This window comes from Rhinolophus sinicus, chromosome 7, assembly GCF_057876585.1.
Source record: "Rhinolophus sinicus isolate RSI-liver-muscle chromosome 7, RSI-T2T, whole genome shotgun sequence".
Classification (NCBI taxonomy): domain Eukaryota; kingdom Metazoa; phylum Chordata; class Mammalia; order Chiroptera; family Rhinolophidae; genus Rhinolophus; species Rhinolophus sinicus.
This window is the reverse complement of record NC_142507.1, coordinates 227232-248336: the sequence shown is the minus strand read 5'-3', so window position 1 is coordinate 248336 and position 21105 is coordinate 227232. Positions and strand designations below refer to the sequence as shown.

General features: G+C 45.5%; 1 protein-coding gene across 1 annotated transcript; it reads right to left on the bottom strand.

Annotated features, from left to right (window-relative positions):
* Positions 1 to 3094: 3094 nt before the first annotated feature.
* Positions 3095 to 20866, bottom strand: TMEM64 (transmembrane protein 64). The gene is made up of 5 exons (XM_074319099.2): positions 20813 to 20866; positions 18754 to 19587; positions 17591 to 18568; positions 7651 to 7806; positions 3095 to 5657 (listed from the first exon to the last, which is right to left on the bottom strand). Exons 1-5 carry the CDS (start codon positions 20864 to 20866, stop codon positions 5466 to 5468), a joined length of 2214 nt encoding a protein of 737 aa, XP_074175200.2. The 3' UTR covers positions 3095 to 5465.
* Positions 20867 to 21105: the final 239 nt, after the last annotated feature.

Genomic DNA, 21105 nt, shown 5'->3' with positions numbered 1-21105 from the left:
TGGAGCTGAGCTGCGCCCTCCACAACTAAGACTGAAAGGACAACAACTTGATTTGGGAGAAGTACACACTATTCCCCAATGAAGTCCTGTTCCCCTTCCCCAATAAAATCTTTAAAAAAAAAAAAAGAAAAAGAAAAACTTGTGAAAGGTTCAGTATATGATTAACTAACTGGATGCATAAAGGAGAAGACTACTGATCTACCTAGAAGGTTTTCATTTTAAGAATTTGAATAAAAGATTGATTCCTTTGACCCAGTTTATTTAAAGTATGTTCCCCAGCCATAAATAGGAATCCATTGGCGCTGATTGAAAAAAACACAATCCAGACTATTTTAGATTGAATCTAAGATTCAGTCTATTAATATCCCTTCCTCTCTTAGCCCCTGTCCACCAGGGGAAGGGGTGTTTGGGGTAGGAAAGTAATGCTCAACTTCTGCAGCCTCACAATTTAAGGAAAAGGGATTGTTCTGGAAAGTTTAGAAATGCTTTTTAAAATATTCTAGATTCTAAAACTCACCCCAAAATGTCACATTTTTATGAGTGTCAGTCATACCAGTAGCAGGGCAGAGCCCATTGAATGTAGGATTCTACAGGCTGAACATTTTCTTTTAGAAATTTGTTGCTATTGGTTATAATATAGGACACCGTCGGAGGACTCAATGTGGAGTCAGTGGCTGTCAAAAATAAACGAAACGCAAACTCTACGGAAGAATTGACCGTGGCAGAAAGGCAGTCGTTAGGCTTGCGCGGTGAGGCTGCTGGTGCCCCCAGGCCGTGCCCGCATTCAGCAGGGGCGCAGCCACCCAGTCAGCTTGTGTCCTGCCTCCCCTGACCAGACGCAGGGCCTCTGGGGGCAGCATGTGGGTACACGTGGCACCTGAACCCTGACTGTACCACTTACGGACTCATGAATTTGGACAACTCACGGGCCTCATTAAAGGGAAAGTAAGGATAACACTAGAGCTTCATGGGAGTTTTATGAGGATTAAATAACGTCAAATATATAAAAGAGTGATGTAAGCTATAAACCCCATAAAACTTCACCAGTTACTACAGCTACAAGAAATATGTGTTAGAATTCACGTACAAGACAGCTTGATTGCTGCTTTTTGCCTTTTAGTGTAATTCATTGTTGTGTACTGGGGGGAGGGGGGCCAAAAACATGGATACAAGTGGAAACTGTGGTCAACGCTGTTCAAGCAGTAGTTCGCCGTCATCAGAAGTGTCTGGACACTTATGGGAACCACTTTGAGCAGCTCTTGTAATTACAGAAGTCAAATGTAACTTGGATTCATCTTTTGTTATTGGTATATATTAAGTATTACAATTTTAATACAGTTTTCCTTTCTTAAAATGCGTATTCATATTTTTGGCACTCTCTGTATAAAACACATTTGTTCGTTCAAATTGGTGATCAGTTTTATAAAGTTCCACCTCAATGCAGTGCTAAATCATTGTGCAAACATTTCAAACCAATGCCTCTTGAAACAATCATTCATGATAGTTTCTTCAGAACTTTAAATTGAGTGCTGCTGTCCCTTTGGGAGTACAATGCTAACATCCTAATTTCCTTTTAATTAGCAGCTAATTTGCTTTAAAATGTATGTTACTGATCTATCTAGTCCGGACTTGTACAGAGCCCCGGACACACAGCGCATCTCCCTTCTGTGGAGCATAAGGAGGTCACAGAACCACAGTCGCTCTGAGCAAACGCTCACGGGCATGGGCCTCCATAGCCCCAGCGCCTTCTGTGACAGCCCCACTCAGGGGCCGCTGTCTCCCAGCCTCCACAGGGTGGGGCTGAAATCCCTGCTCAGAAAAGACAGCCCCCAATTCCATAAACCATAACAGCTGTTACGTATGACAGACATACACAAGCGATGAAAACGTTTCACTCACCAGCAGCCTCGATTTCAAAGATCTAGGAATAAACTCTAACACTTTAACACGGGTTACTTTGTGGGGGGGATCTTGGGGGACAACAGGGACAGATGAAGAACACAGGGTGAAAGTAATTAAGGCAAAAAGGAAAGGGCAGAGAGGCTGCATTTTACTAAAGGAAAAAATGGACCTGTATTCCTTCCTTCTTGATAGAAACCGCCCTCTCACTAAACAGCCCAGCTGAGAGTTGACTGATAGTCGCTGGGCAGTCAATACCCACAGGGAAACAAGCCCCTCCAGTTCACACCCACGTATTATAACTTACGGGTGTCACATACCCTTGGCTTCTATCAGCAGATGCTGACTTTACAGTAGAAAGCAGGTCACTGGCCTGGCTGCTGAGACGTAATGCGTTTTGTTTCTGACTGTCGCTGATTCACTGTGTAATTCTGTGCAAGTCAGGAGTCCACGTGTCCGGCGTGGAGGCTGTCATCCTTTATCTGGGGGCCGGTTTAGTTGCAATTTTGTTTGTTTTCACCTACTTCTTGAGCAAAATCAAGGCTTCCCAGAATAAATATCTAATTTGTATCTGTGGTTAAAGGTAGTTCCGCTCCTCACTAGTTTTGGGACGAATGTGGAAGGTGAACAGGCTGAAGCAGAGCCTAAGGGAGCCACGGGCTCAGAGAACACTCTCTGCGTTCTCCTTCACACGCCAGGGAAGTTTATTTTAAAGTTAAGTTTGTTTACTAGTCACGAGCTTGACCCGACCTGGGGAGAGTCTTCTTAGAAAGGTTTGCAGAGGGTTACAGAGTGCATAGATGGAAAGTGTGGCTGGCGCTGAAGACACCCACAGTCGCCTCTGAACATGAACTCAAAGTGTACATTCTAATGACACGTTTGATTCTATTATTTTCACAAATCAAAAAGTACAGATTTCAAGTTATTTCACAAATCAGATGATCAAATGAAAAGACATGAGAGCACTTAGTAAATTATTATATACATGTTTTTAAAAAGAAGTGCTACTTAAAAATAATTTACATGACACAATTTAGCAAAGAGTAAACGAAATCAGTACCAATAAACCAGAAAATGTGGAAAATTCATGAAAGGCCCAGAGAAGTAAAAATAGAACATACCTTTCATCAGATTTAGAAATTAGGTATATTGATGCTTTTTAAAATGTACATAAAGCAACTTTATACTGCACGTAAACAGTTTGAGAAATCCAAAACATTTTATTTTATAAATATACACTCTGTAACTGGAGGCAGTATTTGGGCAACATAGAAAAACCCTGTAGGAATGCGCTGCTGCCATCTGTCTGGGAGGCAGCATTCCCAGTGGACTGAACAAGGCATGGCAGTGCTTTGTACAGTGTACACAGAGTTGTCTGAGCACCAACAACAGACTCAGTGAGCAGGCAGCATGGCTGTCGTGGACTGTTGTCTACTCAGAGGCTGGAAATCATGGAGAGAAGTGCGGCTTTCGATCGTCTTGGAGAAATAGTAAAGCCATACCATTTTAAGTAAAAATGGATGATTTTATTATATAAAATGATGGTTGGCAGAATACAGGAAAATTACTTCTCTTTTATCTTTACATATTTAATTTAAGTACCAAGCAAAATACAATAATTGGCAGAACTCATTACAAACTACCAAAAGGTATTCATTTGGTGAAATTATTCAAGTTACAAAATGTTAAGTAAATAAATGCACTTCAAAATACATGAAGTGTAACCCAAGTATGAAAATAGTGATCTTTACTTAAAGATTCCTTTAACAAAAACTAACCAACAAAAACTAACCAACAAACAAGGAACACAAGAAAAATTTGTCCAGTTAGAAAAGAATAAATCAAATGTACTGTTCATTGGGATTGTTACAATAAAATCATTTTTAAAAACCCAAAAGAACTAAACAAGTAATTAGCGTTCAAAAAAGAATAAGAATATTCCAATAGTTTACTTTTTTTCCTACCAATAACAGAAGGAAGGATTTGGAGGCCCATTACGATCTGTGGACCCAGGTGCCTCGCAGATCGTCTAAGCCGAGGTCGTCTTGGTGGGTCTTACGTTAGACATACGAACTTCACTGTTACTCAAAGGGGAGAAAACTTTTGGATTCTGAAGGAAAGGAAACAATTACACCTGAAGTAGGACAAAAACCGTAAGCATTAAAATCATCAAACGCAGCTCCAGCATAAGACTAGAACAACCTGCTTCCAAAGAATTCTTTTGCACTGTAGTTAATCAGGGCAAAGGTTTTACCCTAAGGGAAAGGCAAGCTGTGGTCTCTGATAAGGTGGAGTCTGTCTAGCCCAAAATGAGAAGCCTACCAGAAAACCTGCATTCCTGTCTGTAACCTCAGTCGTAAAGAAAGCACTCATCGTTCAGTTCACAATTAAACTGTATTAAAAGTAGACGGTGACAAATGAATACATATGTCATACGAATCATGCCAAATTTCTGTGTGCTGCCCTCACAAGTGCTATTAATAAATACACCTGGTCCAGCTTACTTAACACAGGAAGAACTGAGAGGCCTAATTTCACATTTCAGGATTCCTGAGTCTTATCAGAGAAAAACAAGTACTGAAAACAAATCTACTGCATAATAGGGCAAGTAACACAAACTGGGCATTACGTGAACATCACGTTTACAGTTTTAAAGCTGACAACTGGGGACAAGTATGTATATACGTCAATGGAATTATAAACATGATTTTAAAGCTTGTTTTTTTAAAAAGGCGTTTTGATCAGATAAGGCCACCTGAGTGACATCTTCAATGATGGTAAGCCCACCATTTTAAAGGAATAACATTTTTATGACAAAGCCTAATGAATATAAAAGAAAAATAAGTGTATTTTAATAAAATGCTTCAGTAAGATTGCAGTGGGCAGCCCTTCGCTGAACGGTACAGAATGAGAACCAGAGTTGTAACTGGAGCCACCACCCACCACATCCCTTCCCTTTTGCGCGCATGACACAGTGGAAATAAAAGGTATCTTAAGAGCACTTGAGTCCCACCAGGTAGGATTGAAGCATATGGACAGGTATGAATAGCCCTGCAACAATGATATCCAACAGAAGTTAATGTCTGTTTCCTCACTAGTAAGGACAAGGGAAGCAGAGTGGTCCTTCTTAGAACAATAAAACCAAACCAAAGCACTGTTGATCCTTCCTGGAAAGACGAGGAAAGCAAAGGACGCCCAATGGTATCCATTTAAAACTGCATACTTTTCCACATCTTTATAAGTAGGAAAGACGCACACAACTATTCATGGACTTTATAAAGCACTAAGCAGAAAAATATTTGGGTTGTTCCTCTGTTCAGAAGTGTCCAGAAAGGAAACGACAAGGAAATGCTAAAGTGCAGACCTACAGGCCGGTAGGGGCGTGATGAGAGACGAAGGGTTGCCCCCAAACTGCATCCACATCTGCACTCCCATGTCCAGAAAATGATTCTCGCTTGAAAAACTGTGCAATTTAAAACTAGTCAGTTGTTGGTGTTTGTGCCGCCGGACAAGCAGACAAGCCTCTACCCACGCAGGAGGGATGCCCGCCCCTGAGCTCTCGCCCCTCACACGGTGTTGACCCCTGCTGCAGACAGTGCCAGGGTCCGCTTGCTGTGGAGAGACGCGCCGCAGGTGTCGGCCTGGCTGCCCTTGGCCAGCGAGGTTTTCAGTTCCGTTTCGCAGGCGGCGATGGCTGCGTCCAGCTCCACCTGGGCTCGGTGAACCACATAGAACATGAGGCCTATGCTGATGATGACCTGGGAGGGACACGAACGCCACGTTACTGCTGACACAGAACGAGGAGGCAGACCAGACGTGTGGCTTGGCAGTGTTTCAGCAGGATGGGCTCAGTACGCTCAGGTAAGTTTTCTAAACCGTGTACACAGTGTCATTTATTCTTTCTTCGGCTGCTTCTACTGGGAGTGTGGGGCCAGGACGTACAGGTCACCAACCAGTGCACGGTGTAGGCATCCCTCCCCTTTCATCCACATAAGGGACGTGTGTGTGACAAATGTCAGACTCGGCTCTGGGTACTAAAAAGCTTCCTTCAAGGACTAAACAAGGTCTACACGAGAGGAAGTGCCACCTGGCAGGGATGGCACTGGGCAGGACGGGCCAGTAAGGCGCCGGCAGCCCTGTGGGCCTGCTTCCCGTCCTGCAGCAGGACGCTGTGCTCCCTCCGCTCTGGCAGCCTGCACACCCATCATCAGAAGGCCTCAGCACCCCCACCTTCTAAGTGGAGCTTATTCCAAGGGCCATGAGGAAATCAGCTCTTTAGAGTCTGTAGCAAATAACTCTCAGTGCAACAGGGCAGAGCAGGTGTGTGTGAGTCCCCGCAGGTTTCCAAAGGCTGCTGGGACCGTAAGTGACCCTAAAATAGGCCTTATATTAAGCCTAGCCGTAACTTTAGGTTTTGTGGGACAAGTAACCTAAATCCACGTGTTGAGGGCGGTGGTGGAAGGGGTCAGGCCGAGCTTGTCCTGGGAGTAAGGTAGGTGGGAGGGGCGTTTGGAACTTTGTCAGGGGGCACCTTTAAGTAATACAATCCTAAGCAAATTAGGTATTATAAAGGTGGGCCTTTGAATCTTGTGTCTGTTCTCTAGCATACTGGCTCTCTTAGAAAAACAAGATAACTTGTTTTTCACCCTAAGTTTGATGCTTATCAGGACACAGTGACACCACCAGAGATGGGCAAAGGGTTGGCACTGATTGGGAGAGGGTGTGGCTGAGGCGCTGAGTTCCGCTTCAGACAGGCTGGGTCTCGGTGCGCGTCAGCTCCAGGAGTAGGTCCGAGCTGCGGGAAGAAGGGGGTCCCGACACAGACACACAGGAGGGTAGGCACCATGGTGATGGATTTGCCAAGAAGAAAAGTTTTCAGAGGGAGGCTAGGAAGTTTAGGCTAGAATCTGGCGGGGCACAGAATGAGTGGTGAGAAGAAGAACAGATTCTAGTCAATGAGCCGGGCAGATGGGGAAGGAAATCCAGATAGTGATACCACAGGTGCTACGGGGAAGAGGTGTCTTCGTAACGCATGTATGTCAGCATTATGCCTGTGACAGCTCAGTGACAGCTTGAGGGGAGGATGTGGCAAGGCCCAGAAAGTAGGCTGCGACCAGTGGAAAGCCGCCTGGACTCCAAGCCGGGGTCATGGGGAGGGCGGCTACGGCCACATGGGGTTGTCCCTAGGTGTCCTTCTGGGCGCTGGGGCCTGGCACTTAGTCTCTCTCCTCAGCACAGCCCGCTTTCGGAGCCCAGTGATACAAGACTTTTAAGTTTCCCCCACAACCAAAGAAGCAAACACAGTGAGGACAGCCTTACACAAAAAGACAGGCTCCTCTGCAGCGTGACCTAGAAAGCTGAGTGAGCAAGTCAAGGGAGAGTCAGGGGGTCTTCAATGGAAATCGAGGCGTTTATTATGTCTAGAAACACAGTATTATAACAATTCACACTAACTCAACATAGAGTATTTGATTTAGTGATGACTGTGGAAATAATCACTGCAGAAAAAAATCTGATTTTTGTCACTTCCTTTAAGAGAATTTTCAGTGTCAATTCAGTCCTCTTCACTTTCGTATATCCACACAATTAAAAATGTAAATGTTGTCAAAATATGACGTATAATTCAAAGAACAAGAAAAGATAAAAAGGAAAAAAAATCCTCTTATTTTCAATAAAATCTGTTAGGTTTAAATCACGCAAATGTCATGCAAAAAGAAAAAGAACAAAGACAACCCTTGGTCTTAAACTCACCTGTAAACAAAACACGAAATAGCCACTGACACTCTGCTCTGCAATGACGTCCTCCATTGTCCGCAGGGTGGTGCCCAAGTAGGAATTCAGAAGCTGGGTGGGAAGCAGCCCCACGGAAGATGCCATCAGGTAGCTGGGCAGGGAGAGCTCTGTCATCTGGAAGAGCAGACAAGGGATGATTCGTCAGCAAGAATTTCCATCGCACATAAAACTGTGTGCGAGTCTTGGTGGCGGTTTTTCCTGGGGAGAAGAGGGAGCTGAAATGCTTTACAAAGCACCTGATTTGAAGAAATGATTATAAAGGCAATGCATGCAGAATGCAGAAGGTTTAGAATGAAAGTTTAAAATTGTTTTGATATTCTATTCTGCCATTGTCAGGTAATATTTGTGACTATTTTTTATTTTTGTAAATAAAATGTGCACACACACGGATCACTTTGTGAAAAGTCCTCTGAGTCCTCGTGCCATTAAATATTCTTCTTGAGCAAACAGCTGGCACTGTGGCCACCAGGCTTTGTAACCCTGGAATGTTCTGGTGCCAAGAATCCAGTCACCTCCTCCTCCTCCGTAAATTTTCCGCTGTAAAACGAGAATAACCACCACCCCATGTGGTGGTTGTTACTATCACAAGTATTTGTACAACATCTAGCAGATGTCTAGCACGTGACCGACACTCAAAACAGGTAGAAATTCTCCATATTTTGCAGTTACTTTTCCACTGTGTGGGTGCAGCACAATTTAACCTGCTGTGGTGTGTGTGGTGTGTATATGATTGTTTCCTTTTCTGCCATTGTAAATTAAAACCTGTGAGGAAAGCCTCTGTATACCAGCTTGCACAGGAGGCATTACTACGGTACTCCCAAGGCCTGGCGCCTCGTGGGCATGCCCATGAATGGCCGCTCCCCAGCGCGTGGCCTGCACCTAGCGCTCACTTCCAGCGAACATACTTCAGCAGACCTTGTGACCTTTCCAGACTGTCACAAAAATCAGGACAGTGTCTGTCCCTTGCATGCTGGCAGCAGCCTTGTGCAGAGGCCCATGGGGCAAGAGCCGGTGTCCTCAGCCAGTAGCCACCAAGGACCCGGGGCCTACAGGAAGTGACCGTCCCCCGCCCAATGACTGAGGTGAGAAGCGTCCAGGCCCCCAGCTACACTGCCGGGAGGTGGTAGAGCTCACAGCTTCACCACTGGCTTTAGAGCGATCTAAAGTGACTAATAAGGATGTGTTTCCACTGCTTTAGGATAAACCACTGGGTCAAACAGTGAAACAGTTCCCAAAAAGTCCACAGCAATTTCCACACCTATCAGTAAGTAATGCGTAAGTGTCCATTTCATCACACGCTTATCGACTTTTAGTATGAAATTCCAATCTTTCTTAGTTTGATAGGGGGAAAAATGATATTTCATCATTGTTTAATTTGTACTGTTTTAACTTATACTGATATTAGTTTTAAACAAACATTTTTCTATTTGTATTTTGTTATATCTTTATTTGTTCGTGTTTGCACATTTTTTATTGGAATGTTAAATGTTTTTCTTATTCATAAGAGTTCTTTATATAGTAAGGGCAACCTTTTATCTATTATATGTGGCAAATATTTTCCTCTATAATGTTCCTTATCTTTTACTTTTGTTTCACATAAAATTGTTTCTAAATTTTTATGTAATCAAATATTATCAATCTTTTCTCTGATTTTTCCATTGCTTTTATCTTTAGAAAGTATTTTTAAATCCCATTGTTGTTTACCTATGTTTCTTTTCTGATTGTATTTTCCTTTTTAACATCTAACACTTAATTCCTTCTAGAATTTATTTCTATATTAAAGAATATGATACAGCCTTATTCCTCCCCTTCCCCAAGGACCCGTTTTCTTAGCATTACTTATGGAATAATTAATAACTTCTTTAGTGACTTATGTTTTACTTTATTATAAATGAAGTAATTGTATATAAAAGGATCTATTTGGGGCATTAATACTGTCCACTGATATCTTAAATCTTATATTGAAACCAAATTATCAGTTAATATTTGATAACGAATTTACCATCCTTCAGCCCCCTTCATTATTCTTTTTAAAATTGCCACTATTCTTACCTATGTATTCTTACAGATAAATTTTAAGATCACTCTGTCATTCAAAAAGAAAACAAATAGTCAATTTTATATTGGGATTAAGGCAAATTTATGAATTAATCTGGACAGAAATCTCCAGAACATTCAGTATTCTTATCCAAAAATGTTTCTATAATTTCTCAAAATCTTTCACACCTCTTACTAAAGTTTGGTAGTTTTATTCTCACATATCGTGCATCTAACTCATTTATTTCTAAGCATTTTATATTGTGGTGGTTGCTACTGCTGTTAATTTTGAGAATAACTTTTCCAAGTCCCCATCTAGTTATTACTAGTATATAAGAAGCCAGCAGCCACTGTACTAACCTTCTTTTCTGTTTTGCCTTAAAGAATAAACAGGGATTAAAATTAGCTGCAGGAACAGGGGCCAAAGGTGGTCTTGTGGAAGGGGTATTTGAAGTGGACTCTGGGAGCTATAATAAACATGGGTTTGGCAGGCACAGACGGGTGGTGAGGAAGGGAAGGCGTTCTAGGAAGGGAATGGACGAGGACAGTGGGCAAGGGCAGGCTGTGCTAGCGAAGCTGTCAAATAAAGATGGACAACTCCTTGGGGCTTCTGTGTACACTCAGCAGACAAGCACTGGGGAGTCCAGCCAAGGGAGGGCGTGAGGGGGGCGAACTTTTAGGAAGGTTCCTGTCAGTTTGGAGAACTTCCTTTAGAATAAACATGTCAAATATATCAAATAAGTACATAGGACAAAAATGAATCTTATAAAAATTATTATATTGCAGTTATTAATAAAGCATTGTATGTATTGAAAGTCATTTTAAAAATAAATATCTAAGTTACAAAATGTCAGAATGCAAAGAATGAGTCCACAGTCTTTAAATGTAATGAAATTTCTCTAAATAATTAAAAATACCTTCATTACAGAGTTATGACAAACTATAGGTTTATAATTTTTACTCAACAAAAATTTATCAAATGTTTTCTATACATAAGGCCCAGGTCTAAGCCGAGGTAAAGATATAAAGACAGAAAACCGTAGCAGACTGTGTGGTCACTAAGTCACTTTGTAGTGTATTTACCAACTATAATATTCATTACAATCAGGAAAATGTCACAAAAATCATAACAGTTACAATGGATGAAAGAAAAGCACATGCACTGACAATTGCAAAGACTAGAGAAATAAACACTAAAATGTTAGCGATTATTTTCTTCTTTGTACTTGTTATACTTTTCAGAGTTTGTAGAATGGACACTTATTTTGTAGAACAGAAAAAAGAAATAATGTTAAAATAAGTTTTAATAAGACCTCTCTGCTTTTAAAGAAATGTTTGTTTGTTTTGTTTTTTAATCTAGGAAGGTATAAGACATCCTGTGAATGTTACCAGGATACAGTAGGCTAGAGATATAAATTTGTGACTTGTCAGCCCGTATAGGCACATGGAAACCACAGAAGCTGATGAGAGGAACTGATTAACTGAAGAAGCACAAAGAGAGGGAAACAGTCTCGAGGAGTCCGACCAGCTGTGCTCACTGGTTCCATGAGGTCTCAGGATGTGGGCGGAGGTAGCATCACATTCACTAACTTGGTCATCACTTCTGACCCTTCAGGGTTACTCCAAGCTCCTTCAAAACACAGACTGTGTCTGTCTTTCTATTCCTTCTGAACTGACCACTGGCTGCACATCAGTCTACTAATAGGAAGAAATGATCAGGAGCCACCCTTGTACAGTAAGTATCACGACCCACCCTCATAGACCCAGAATCTATGGTTGGATCTGTAACAGAATAATAATTTCTGAAGATGAAAAAACGTTTTTATGAAACATACTATCACCAAACTTTTGAAGTAAAAGGTAGTGGTAAATTGCTGCTCAGAACATTTGCCTTTTTAAAAGCACACTGAGACCTTACTTAACCTCTCATTTTACAAAGAAGATTGCAGGCCAGGTCATTAACACGAGTCCATGAAGCTAAGGCTTCACCATATTCATCTTACACTCACTAGCCAGTCAGAAACTTACTTCATTCTAATAACTTCAGTTCAATTGTGAACTAAATAAGAGTAACCTATGCTCTTCTTGGTGACTCAGTGCGAGCTCTAGGGAAATTCATTACAGTTGTCACTGCTTCAAGTCTGTCTTTAATTTGCCGTCCTTGGTGTCACAGTGTCCTACCCTCCCAAAACAAACCAACAGAAATCTTTTTGTTGCTGCAGCAAACCTACTGTGGGCTCATAGAAAGAGCTGAAGTAGTTAACAGTTTGGTAACATAAGATTCTTTAACATGGTTCCACTGAGAAGTGAGCAGTTGCTGGGTGAGGCCTTGCACTCCTAAATTTACTCATTTCTACTTTGTTTGCATTTTGCTCACGGTACCCATGTATTGCTTTTGTTCTTTAACAAAAGAGTTTTGTTAAATAGGTAAATAAGATGCATGTGGAGCTTGTTGCTCTAGTTGCAGAGCCTGTTTCTTCCAGTGACTATCGAAGCAAACTTTTTCTATAAAGTGCCAGGTGGGGAGCATTTCAGGCTTTGCAGGCCGTAGGGTCTGTGGCAGCCACTCAGCTCTGCCATTTCAGCTTAAAAGGAGCCACAGACAGTACAGACATGAGTGAGCGTGTCTGTATTCCACACTATTTACGGATGATGAAATTTGAATTTCATATAATTCTCACGTGCACGAAATGTTATTCTTCTTTTGGTGTTTTTTCCAATCACTGAAAGATGGAACACAAATTTTTAGTGTATGTGTTGCACAAAATCAGATGACAGGCCTGGCCCGAGGGCCACGGTTGTCCCAACGGACCCTGCTCTGCCGCCCGGCCGACGCCTCACTTGCCTGCACCTGCACCTGCGCGGAATCGCGTCCTCCACCACGTCAAGTGCGCGGCGGGGACAGACCTGCGTGGGACCTAGCTCCTCGCAACCCGCTGGACCGGGTAAGCCCGCGTGTTAGCCATGTGCTCCGGGCTCGCTCCACGCTGCCTCGACTGCCTTAGCCGTTAGAGGAGGATTAGTGTTGGTGTGAGCGTTCAGAGAGCCACGTGTGGCGCTGGACGCAGGCCTGGCTCAGCGAGTGGCTACCAATACTTGTGAAAGAGAATCTGAGTGGCACTGCCCTCGTTTGGGAATGGAGAGAAGGAAGTAGCAAAGTAAACACACTATATACTTTATCACAGCAGGTATTAAACACATTTGCAGCAGAAAATATGGCTCAAAAGAGGAACTATAAATAGCTCAAGCTGTCACAGCAAATGTTAGAATCAGGTGTGATTTCCAGGGCGCGTGTCTGCCCTCTCTGGAACTCTGCTCAGTCACCAATGCAGTCGTGAAAGGGAATCACGTATGAAATTCTCTGCAAACTGGAATACGGTATATATACAACATACGAATAGGAGGATCTTTCATGCTATGGTTTAATTTTTATTTCAAATGTATTTTAAGTTTCAAAAATTTCACAGTAATTGGAACAAAATTTCCCATGTGGATTTAAGAGAGAGAACCTACCAGAGTCTTGACTTTTTAAGTTTTTCTACAACCAAAGTGAAAAGAGAATGAGTTTTAGGATCTCCTATGGAATAAGGACAAAATCAAACCCCTTTGGAAGTTGCAAATACCAATGTTCTAACTGTTATTCATAACAACCAAGTATCATGTAATATTTTTGAATTAAAGGTAACATTTCACAGGAGGTAATTTTAAGCTGTAGAAGTCCAGGTGTCTACAAGGGGACAGCTTAGAGTAGACTTTACAAGATTATTTTTATGCTTACTAAATACAGAATGGGATGTCATTCTTGTGAATGTTTTCAGTTTCTAACTTTACCAACAGTGTCCTTTTAGATGGCTTTAGTGTTTTAGGGTTCCATTTCCTCCTATACCTGCATCAACAGTCCTTTCTTACTGAACCAGTTTCTTTTTCCAGCAATTGAGACAAAGGAAAACCTGAAGTTTCAAGGCTACAGACAACATCAGAAGTATCAGGTCTACCTCTGAGAGTCTGAGGATTAAACAAGCTAATGCATCAGAGGGACGTAGTCATCGTGGGATGGTGTGCGGCAGCCGGGAAGCTGTGAGGGTTTGGAGTCACCTCGAGGGGAGTGCCAAGATCGGGTCTGCATTTTAGAAAGATCTTGTAAACAGAGGAAAGATTGGAAAACCTTGGCCCAGAGGCAGGGAGACCAGGTAGGGGCTGAGATGCCTAAACCAGGTTAGTGGGAATGGCCCTGACTGAAGCCTTCAGGATTGAGCCAACGAATAGATGTGGGGACGAGAGGGAGGTAGCCAAGTGCCAGCGTCATGAAGACTGCTGCCAAATACTCTTCTCCCCTTCATGGCACAAGCATCACCCCTTTGAACTTAACTGTGGCCATGTAACTCGTCCAGGAAGTAAAAGTAGAAGCTTATTCACATGTCAGTAACCAAGGGAAAGATGGTGGCTCTGTCAGCCTGGATCCTGGAGCACAATCGCAAAGCCTCAGAGACGCCTCACTCCTTCCCTTCCCAAAACCAAGGTGATTGTGGACCTGTATCAGGCAGGTAAACAAACCTTTGCTTTTTAACCCGGAGATTTGGGAGTTGTTAGTGTAGCATCATTTGGCTTATCCTGACTGCCACGCTAGAAATGCTGATCTTAGATATGTTCTTCCAGAGAACAGTCTTTAGAAACACACGCAAACTACAAGTCTAGAAATCTATCTTAACAGGCAGTTAATACCTACAGATACAAGATGACATCAGAAAGTTGGCGGCGGGGGGAGCGTTAACTATTTCCCAGCAGAAACAATGGGTGCATTTTTTAAAAGAGGAACAAAAGTCATGTACTTGGGAAATTAATATTTCTGTGATGTAAGAATTGCTATTATAAAGATTATATATTAATACTTTTTTTCTATTTAAAGAGTTTCAAAAGTGGACTGTCAGCTTGCTTATCCTTTTCTAGAACACATGGGGCAAGGACATTATGGTTAAGAACCAGTAAGAAGCCCGGGACCCCGTTTCCTTCTACATACATTCAGCTCCTGCCTTTACTAGGTGAACGCCACTACCTCCACCACTAAAAACAATAGCTAACAATTAGTGCTGGCTGTGTGCCAGGCGAAATACTAACGCCTTCACTGCAGTAGCTCGTTTAACCCTCACCATTCAGCACGGACGAAGCAAACGCTGCGTGTTTCCAAAGCTCGTGCCTCCCATGACCACTGTGCTCCACTTCCACTTTGAGGTAAGCCCAGATACCTTTCGTTAATCATGGGCATTGAGAAAATCAGTTTTAACTGAAATAGGGGTGGGGGATGGAAGGGTAATTTAAAATATAGGAAGGGAAGAAGAGAACAAGAGAAATTATGCTTGGAAAGAGGGCAGCTGGGGGCACCCAGATGAGTATGGGAGCAGAGTGGGGAGGTGGAACAAACGTGTGCAAGGCAGAAGGGAAAAGTCACACTGAAACAAACATCAGCCTAAACTAGGCTTTCTTTCCACTCACATACCTTGGGTGAATTCAGTAAAAAGTTTGGGTTGAAAGAGCTAAGCAGATAGTTCAGAATAATAGAAATGAACAAGACGTGATAGACTGTGTCCAACAGCTTCACAATCCACCCTGCTTACGGCTGAGTAAGAATTTTAGAGAACGACGCACCGCATCAGCCCACCCTGGGTTTCAAACCTCAGCTCTGCCACTTGGACAACTGAGGCTCCATTTCTTCCTCAGTAAACTTGTGCCAGTAATACCTATTTCAAGAGACCATTTTCCGTTTTCCTTCATTCCTTCTTTTTTCTTGACCCACAATGCCAAATTCAGAGTTGTCCCTGGTCCCCCAGTTTCGACGACATAATTACCTAAATTTCCAAGTACAAAGTACTTCTTATTCACCTATTTATATGTTAAAGAGACATTATTAAAAAAAAACCTTATTTTTATTTATTAATATTTTTTAAAAACCTTATTTTTAATTAATTAATATATGAGTCCTTATTATATACCCCACACTACACTAGGTACTAAATATACAATGAAGAAATAGAGCCATGGGTTGAGAACCTATCGTTAGACTGGTGCAAAGTCTGACTCTACCATGTATTTGTTACCTACGTGATCCTGGGTAATAACAACAGTAATGATGACTAAAGCCGACATGTGAAGGTTTGTTACGCCAGCCCCTGTGGCATGTATTTACCTGAGTAATCTCAATAATCCTATGAAATAGGTATCACTACTTTCCCCATTTTACAAATAAGAACCTGAACCACGGAAAGCATAAGCAACCTGACCAAGGTCCGCAGTCTAAGCACCAGCCTGTGCCCCTCACTATTAGCCGGCATTCTTCGTACATGCAGAACCACCTTCTGCAGTGCTCGTTTCGAGGTTAGACCTGGTCTGGAAAGAACCTAGGATAGTAGGCACACAGTAGGTGGACAAGAAAAGGTACAAGGATACAAGCTATACTGAAGAACAAAGCAAACTAAAGGAATGAAACTAGTCAAGTCCTTAGTCCCAACCCTCTTTCAAAGTCTGAAGGTGTTTGATGGATTATTACCCAAGCTTGGGTCAAAGTTCATGTTTATAATTCATACCATAGGAGACTGTGAAAAGGGAAACATTTAAGGCTAAGACCATAACACGACCATAAACACTCAACTTTGTCTCTACTGATAACCCCCTTCCCTATTTGCATGCCTCCACCAAACCTCACTCTCCAGTCATTGATGCTGGTTACAATCAACACATGATTTGCCAAAGGTATTTCAAAAGAAAAGAATTAAAAAAACAAAAACAAAAAAAAACCTTAATTTCATCACAAAGAGGTACGCTGTTCAGAATTATTCTTAATACAAAACAAGAAAGTTTCTACAAACTAAAAATGATTTACTTTTGAAACAAAACAAAGTGTCAGAACCACTAACATAATATAAAATGCAAGCAGTCCTATGGTTTTGAATGCTGTCTTCCAGAACTTCCAGTTTTCTTTAAGTCTAGCTAAAGGGTTGAGTTCCTGAAAATCTCTACATGGACTCTGTAGAATCATTTACTTTGGGGAAGTCAGTAATCTAGTTCAACCCCTTCACCTTGGAAAAGAGGAAGGCAAGGGCAGGTGGATTAGTAATTTGTTCCCAAGTCACCCAGTTAGTTTCTAAAGATGGATTCCTTTCTTCCAATCAGATGGTCTCCTCATTTGCAGTCTTTCTATTCCTCCATCAACTGCATGAAGGTACAATAGACAACATAAGAATACAGGGGCAGAAGAGCCTAGAGGTGTGTATAAAGAAGAAAAATATATGCTTACTGGACACAGGGTTGTCTGTCTTATTTTGTGTTATTCACTACCCAGTTATTTCAGAATGAAGTTCCTTCAAAGAAAGATAAACAGGAGGATTCTCCCCCCTCTACACTGTATTAAAGCTAATTACTTGCGAAGAAAAGGCCTTATTACAATTAGGAAACTCCAAAATACGGAGTCTACAGATACCTACTAGCCCCACTGTTTACGCATACACTCCCTTCGGGCCCATGTCATTAAAAACAAGTCAAACTCCTGGCAGAGAAAGCTAGGAATGTGAAATCCTTCCTGCCAACGCTACTAGAGAAATAAGATGACAGATGGACAGTTTCCACTCAGTGAAAAGGACTGTTCATTTTCAATCAAACTCATAGGCCACAAAGGGGTCACCCATTGATGGCCCGACTTAGATTAGCTTTATTTGTATGAGATTTCTCAGGGTGCGACGGAAAGGAACTGTAATTCCCGTTGACTTGTCACTTCTCTGCCGGCACTGACCGGATGGAGCGCCCTCCCAGGGACGTCCCAAGACCGCTGAGAAACAGACGGAGAGGGAAGGGCCGGTGGGACACCACTCACCGAGAACACTGCGTTCTGAAGCCCGAAAGGAATGGGGGTCAGTCTGGCCAGCGCCACCACTTTGAGGCCTCCTGCTCCCTCCACGACGCGGATGACGGCGCTCAGCCTCTCGCTGCCCTGGATCCTGGCGGCCACCCGCGCGGCCAGTAGCCGCCTGCAGACCACGTGGGCGACGCCGGTGCCGAGCAGGACGCCCGCCACCATCAGCCCCATGCCCAACACGAAGCCGTACAGGTAGCCGGCGGCCACGTTGAGCACGATGTAGCCCCAGCCGCAGGGGAACGAGACGACGACGAAGCCCACGACGAAGAGCAGGACGCCCAACAGCGGGTCCAGGTCCTCGGCCCAGAGCAGCAGGTGCTGCAGGGTGCGGCGGGCCAGCGCCAGGGAGGCCAGGCACAGCGCGGCCAGCACGCACACCAGCGCCAGGCTCCGGCACCAGCAGGGGCCGCCGAGGCAGCCGCAGCGCCCGCGCCTCACCTCGGCCACGCCGCCCACCGCGCCGCCGCCCCCGGGGCCGCCCGCCGAGGTCGCGCCCTCAGCCGGCAGCTCCGAGGCCGCGGGCGGGCCCGGGCGCCCCGCACCGGCGCCGAGCGGGGAGGCGGCCCGCCGGGGATCCGCGCGCCCGCCCGCGGCAGGGCCCGGCAACTCGGCGTCGGCGCGGCCCGGGGACGGGGCTGCAGAAGATCCACAGGCCTCGGCCCGCGCGGCCCTCAGCCGGCCCGCCCCTCCGCTGCGGCGTCCGTCAGGCGGCAACCTTTCATGGCGACTCGAGCGCCGGGCCCCGACCCCGCGTATCTGCCCAAGGGCAGGGGAGGCACCGAAAGGGCGAATGCCCGGCGGCCGAGGACCGACCGGCGGAGGAACTGTCCCGCCGAGAGTGAGAAACTCCGGACCTTCAGCGGCCGAGCCCGCCCCTTTCCGGCCAGAGGGCGGGGCTTCGGCGCGCGGGGCGGGGGCACTCTGGCCCCGCCCCCGCTACGCACGGCCCGCCCCCTCGTGACGCACAGAGCTACGGGGACGCGGGGCGGAGAGTCGGGTGGCGCGCGGCCGTCTCCTCAGGTGAGCGCGCGCTCCTGGCTCAGACCTGCGGGGGGCGCACGCGGCTCGGGCTCTGGCCTCGCCCCTCTGGCCGTCTCTGCGGAGCTCGGTCACGAGCCGGCCGCAGCCCGCTTGGCGACGCTCGGTGTGCTCTGAGGAGGTTTGCTAGTCTCTCCCCTCCTCAGGTGGCGACGTCTCCGCGCGCGGCTCAGGTACGAGGCCCGCCACGGGCGGAATCCCTTCCGCCCCCTGAGGGCCTTACCGAGTGGCAGAGCCTTGGGCGAGGGGCGTCTCGGAAGGGTTCGCTCTGTCAGACGGCTCCTCCGACTGGCGGGATTCTTCTCCTCTCGTCCCTTGACGGTTCCCGTCCCCAGGTCCTCCTCCTGGAGGGGGCCGAGCCTCCCGCCCAAGCCCGTAGTTGTGCGCCGCCCGCGGACACGTCCCGTGGGGCCCCTGCGGCGCCTCAGGGCTGCGAGGACACTCACGGGACCGTGCTGCCGGGCAGGTGGGACCCCAGCCGGCCGAGGTGTTGCTCGCACGGGCTCGGGGTTACTTTTAGGGACCGCACAGCTCTGCCTCCCGGAGCGGTAGCCAGCGGCCCGCCGTCCACCGCAGTCTGTCAGGACCGGCAGCGAGCGTCCCCCACACCTGCTCCTCGCGAGCTGCCCCCGCCGCGGCCACCTGCCCGGCGCCCTCCGGGGTGGGGCAGAGCGGGTGCCGGCCCGCCCCGCAGACCGCCTCCTGCAGCAGCTCCCGGTGACGCCTCCCCGCACGCGCGCGACTCGGGTTTCCGCCCGGTCGGCTGTCTGCACAGCTGTGGTCACGTTTGTCCAGCGTGCTGAAACGTGTTCTTCATTACTGCCTCCCTCTTTAGACTGAATTTCTGCAAGGGGGCCCTTAATGTAAGAAGCAGAAATGCTCTGTACGTGTTTGTTGGGTGTGTAACTGACCACAGCCTATGGGGGAGGTTATGCAGGCAGGGAAACCAGACACGAGGCTCACAGACTGGTCTCAGCAAGAATCCGTGAGGGGCCGAGATAGGGCCAGAGTCATGGAATGAGGAAGATGGAGCGAGAGAAAAGGCATCCGTAGGCGTGGCGACTTGTTGGAAGACGAGGAGGAAGCAAAGCTGGCATCTGGGCTTCTTATTCCACGTAGCGGAGGGATGATGGGGCCACTGACCAAAAGAAAGGACGCAGACAGTGTGTGGGAAAGATGCAGAGTTCGGTCTGCATATGTGAACTTGAAACATCTGGTGCAGTTCCCTTGTGGCATTCCAGTAGGTGAGAACGTGGGTAGGAAGTGGAAATGGGTCCTCTCTCCTGGGAATTTTGACATTGGTATATAGGCAGCAGTTAAAGCCATGGGTAGGGATGAGTGAGTGGTGGTGGGTGTGCCACATTACTTCCTGTCCTCTTTCAGGCATGTGGTGAGGACCTGGTAGGATTGTATTTCCTGGCCTCCTTGTGGTTGGGATGAGCTACATGACTGCCCCTGGATTGTGAGCGTAACACTTAATTGCTGATGCAAGACCTTCCAGAACTCTTCATGTCTTTGCCATGGCGATCAGCGATGTTCCAGACTGTATATGCCCTATCAGTCTTGGCCTTGGAGGGAGGATGATACAGAATAGAGTCCCATCACCTCATGAGGAATATTTAGTGAGTGAGTAGTAAACCTTGGTTGTTTTAACCTACTGAGATTTGAGGGTTTTATTTGTTACCAGGGCAGATCTTTGTCACTTCCTATTGATGTGAATGAGAAGAGAAGAACGAAATCTTGGGGCTACCAGTGGGCTCATTAGACTATTTTGCATCCAAGAAAGACCCAGAGAGCAACCACCTTAATTAAAAGGGTGGAAGCAGTTTTTTTTCCAAATAGACATATGAGTAGCTATTATGAATCTAGGTGCCTCTAAAGAGAAGCTGTTCTCTTATTTCTTTCCCATTGTATCTCCGTGGTTCTGTTTCTTTGATCAGTTGTCGCATTATGGACTGCTACTTCAGTTTTTTATTCTCTAATCCACATTTCAGAGGAGGACAATTCAGTTGCAAGGGCCCTTTACTCTAAGCCATGTCTGGGCTCCCAACCAGCCTGTAGTTGGACCACTCTCATGTCGGGTGCTTATCCTGACCCAAACAGTGCCCCCACCCCGCCCCTGCAAAACACCACCTAGCTCACCTGAACATGGAAGCGCCGGTGAGGGCAGTGCAAACTGTAATGGGACCTTCCCATTCTTGTCCCCTGCAATTTGCTTGTCACAGAATTGTGAAAGTTATATTTTACAAATGGAAATAGATATGTCTTAACCTACAAACACTCCTACCTCCCACCCCCAGCCTAAAACATTTCTGTCACTTTAGCAAAAGCACCCACCCACTTGTGTGACCTGCAAAGCCCTTTATGATCTAGCCTTTGTCTGCATTCCCTCATCTGCCACCCTACCTCCAGCCACACTGTTGTGTCTCTCCCTT

Excerpts from the sequence above, each read along its gene's own strand:
- TMEM64 (XM_074319099.2), bottom strand. The coding sequence starts at position 20,866 with ATGGGAAGGTCCCATTACAGTTTGCACTGCCCTCACCGGCGCTTCCAT. Across the intron at positions 18,569-18,753 it reads GCGTCGCCAAGCGGGCTGCG|CGGGGGCGGGGCCAGAGTGC; the intron begins GCCGGCTCGTGA and ends GGCCGTGCGTAG. Across the intron at positions 7,807-17,590 it reads TTCAGAACGCAGTGTTCTCG|ATGACAGAGCTCTCCCTGCC; the intron begins GTGAGTGGTGTC and ends CTGCTCTTCCAG.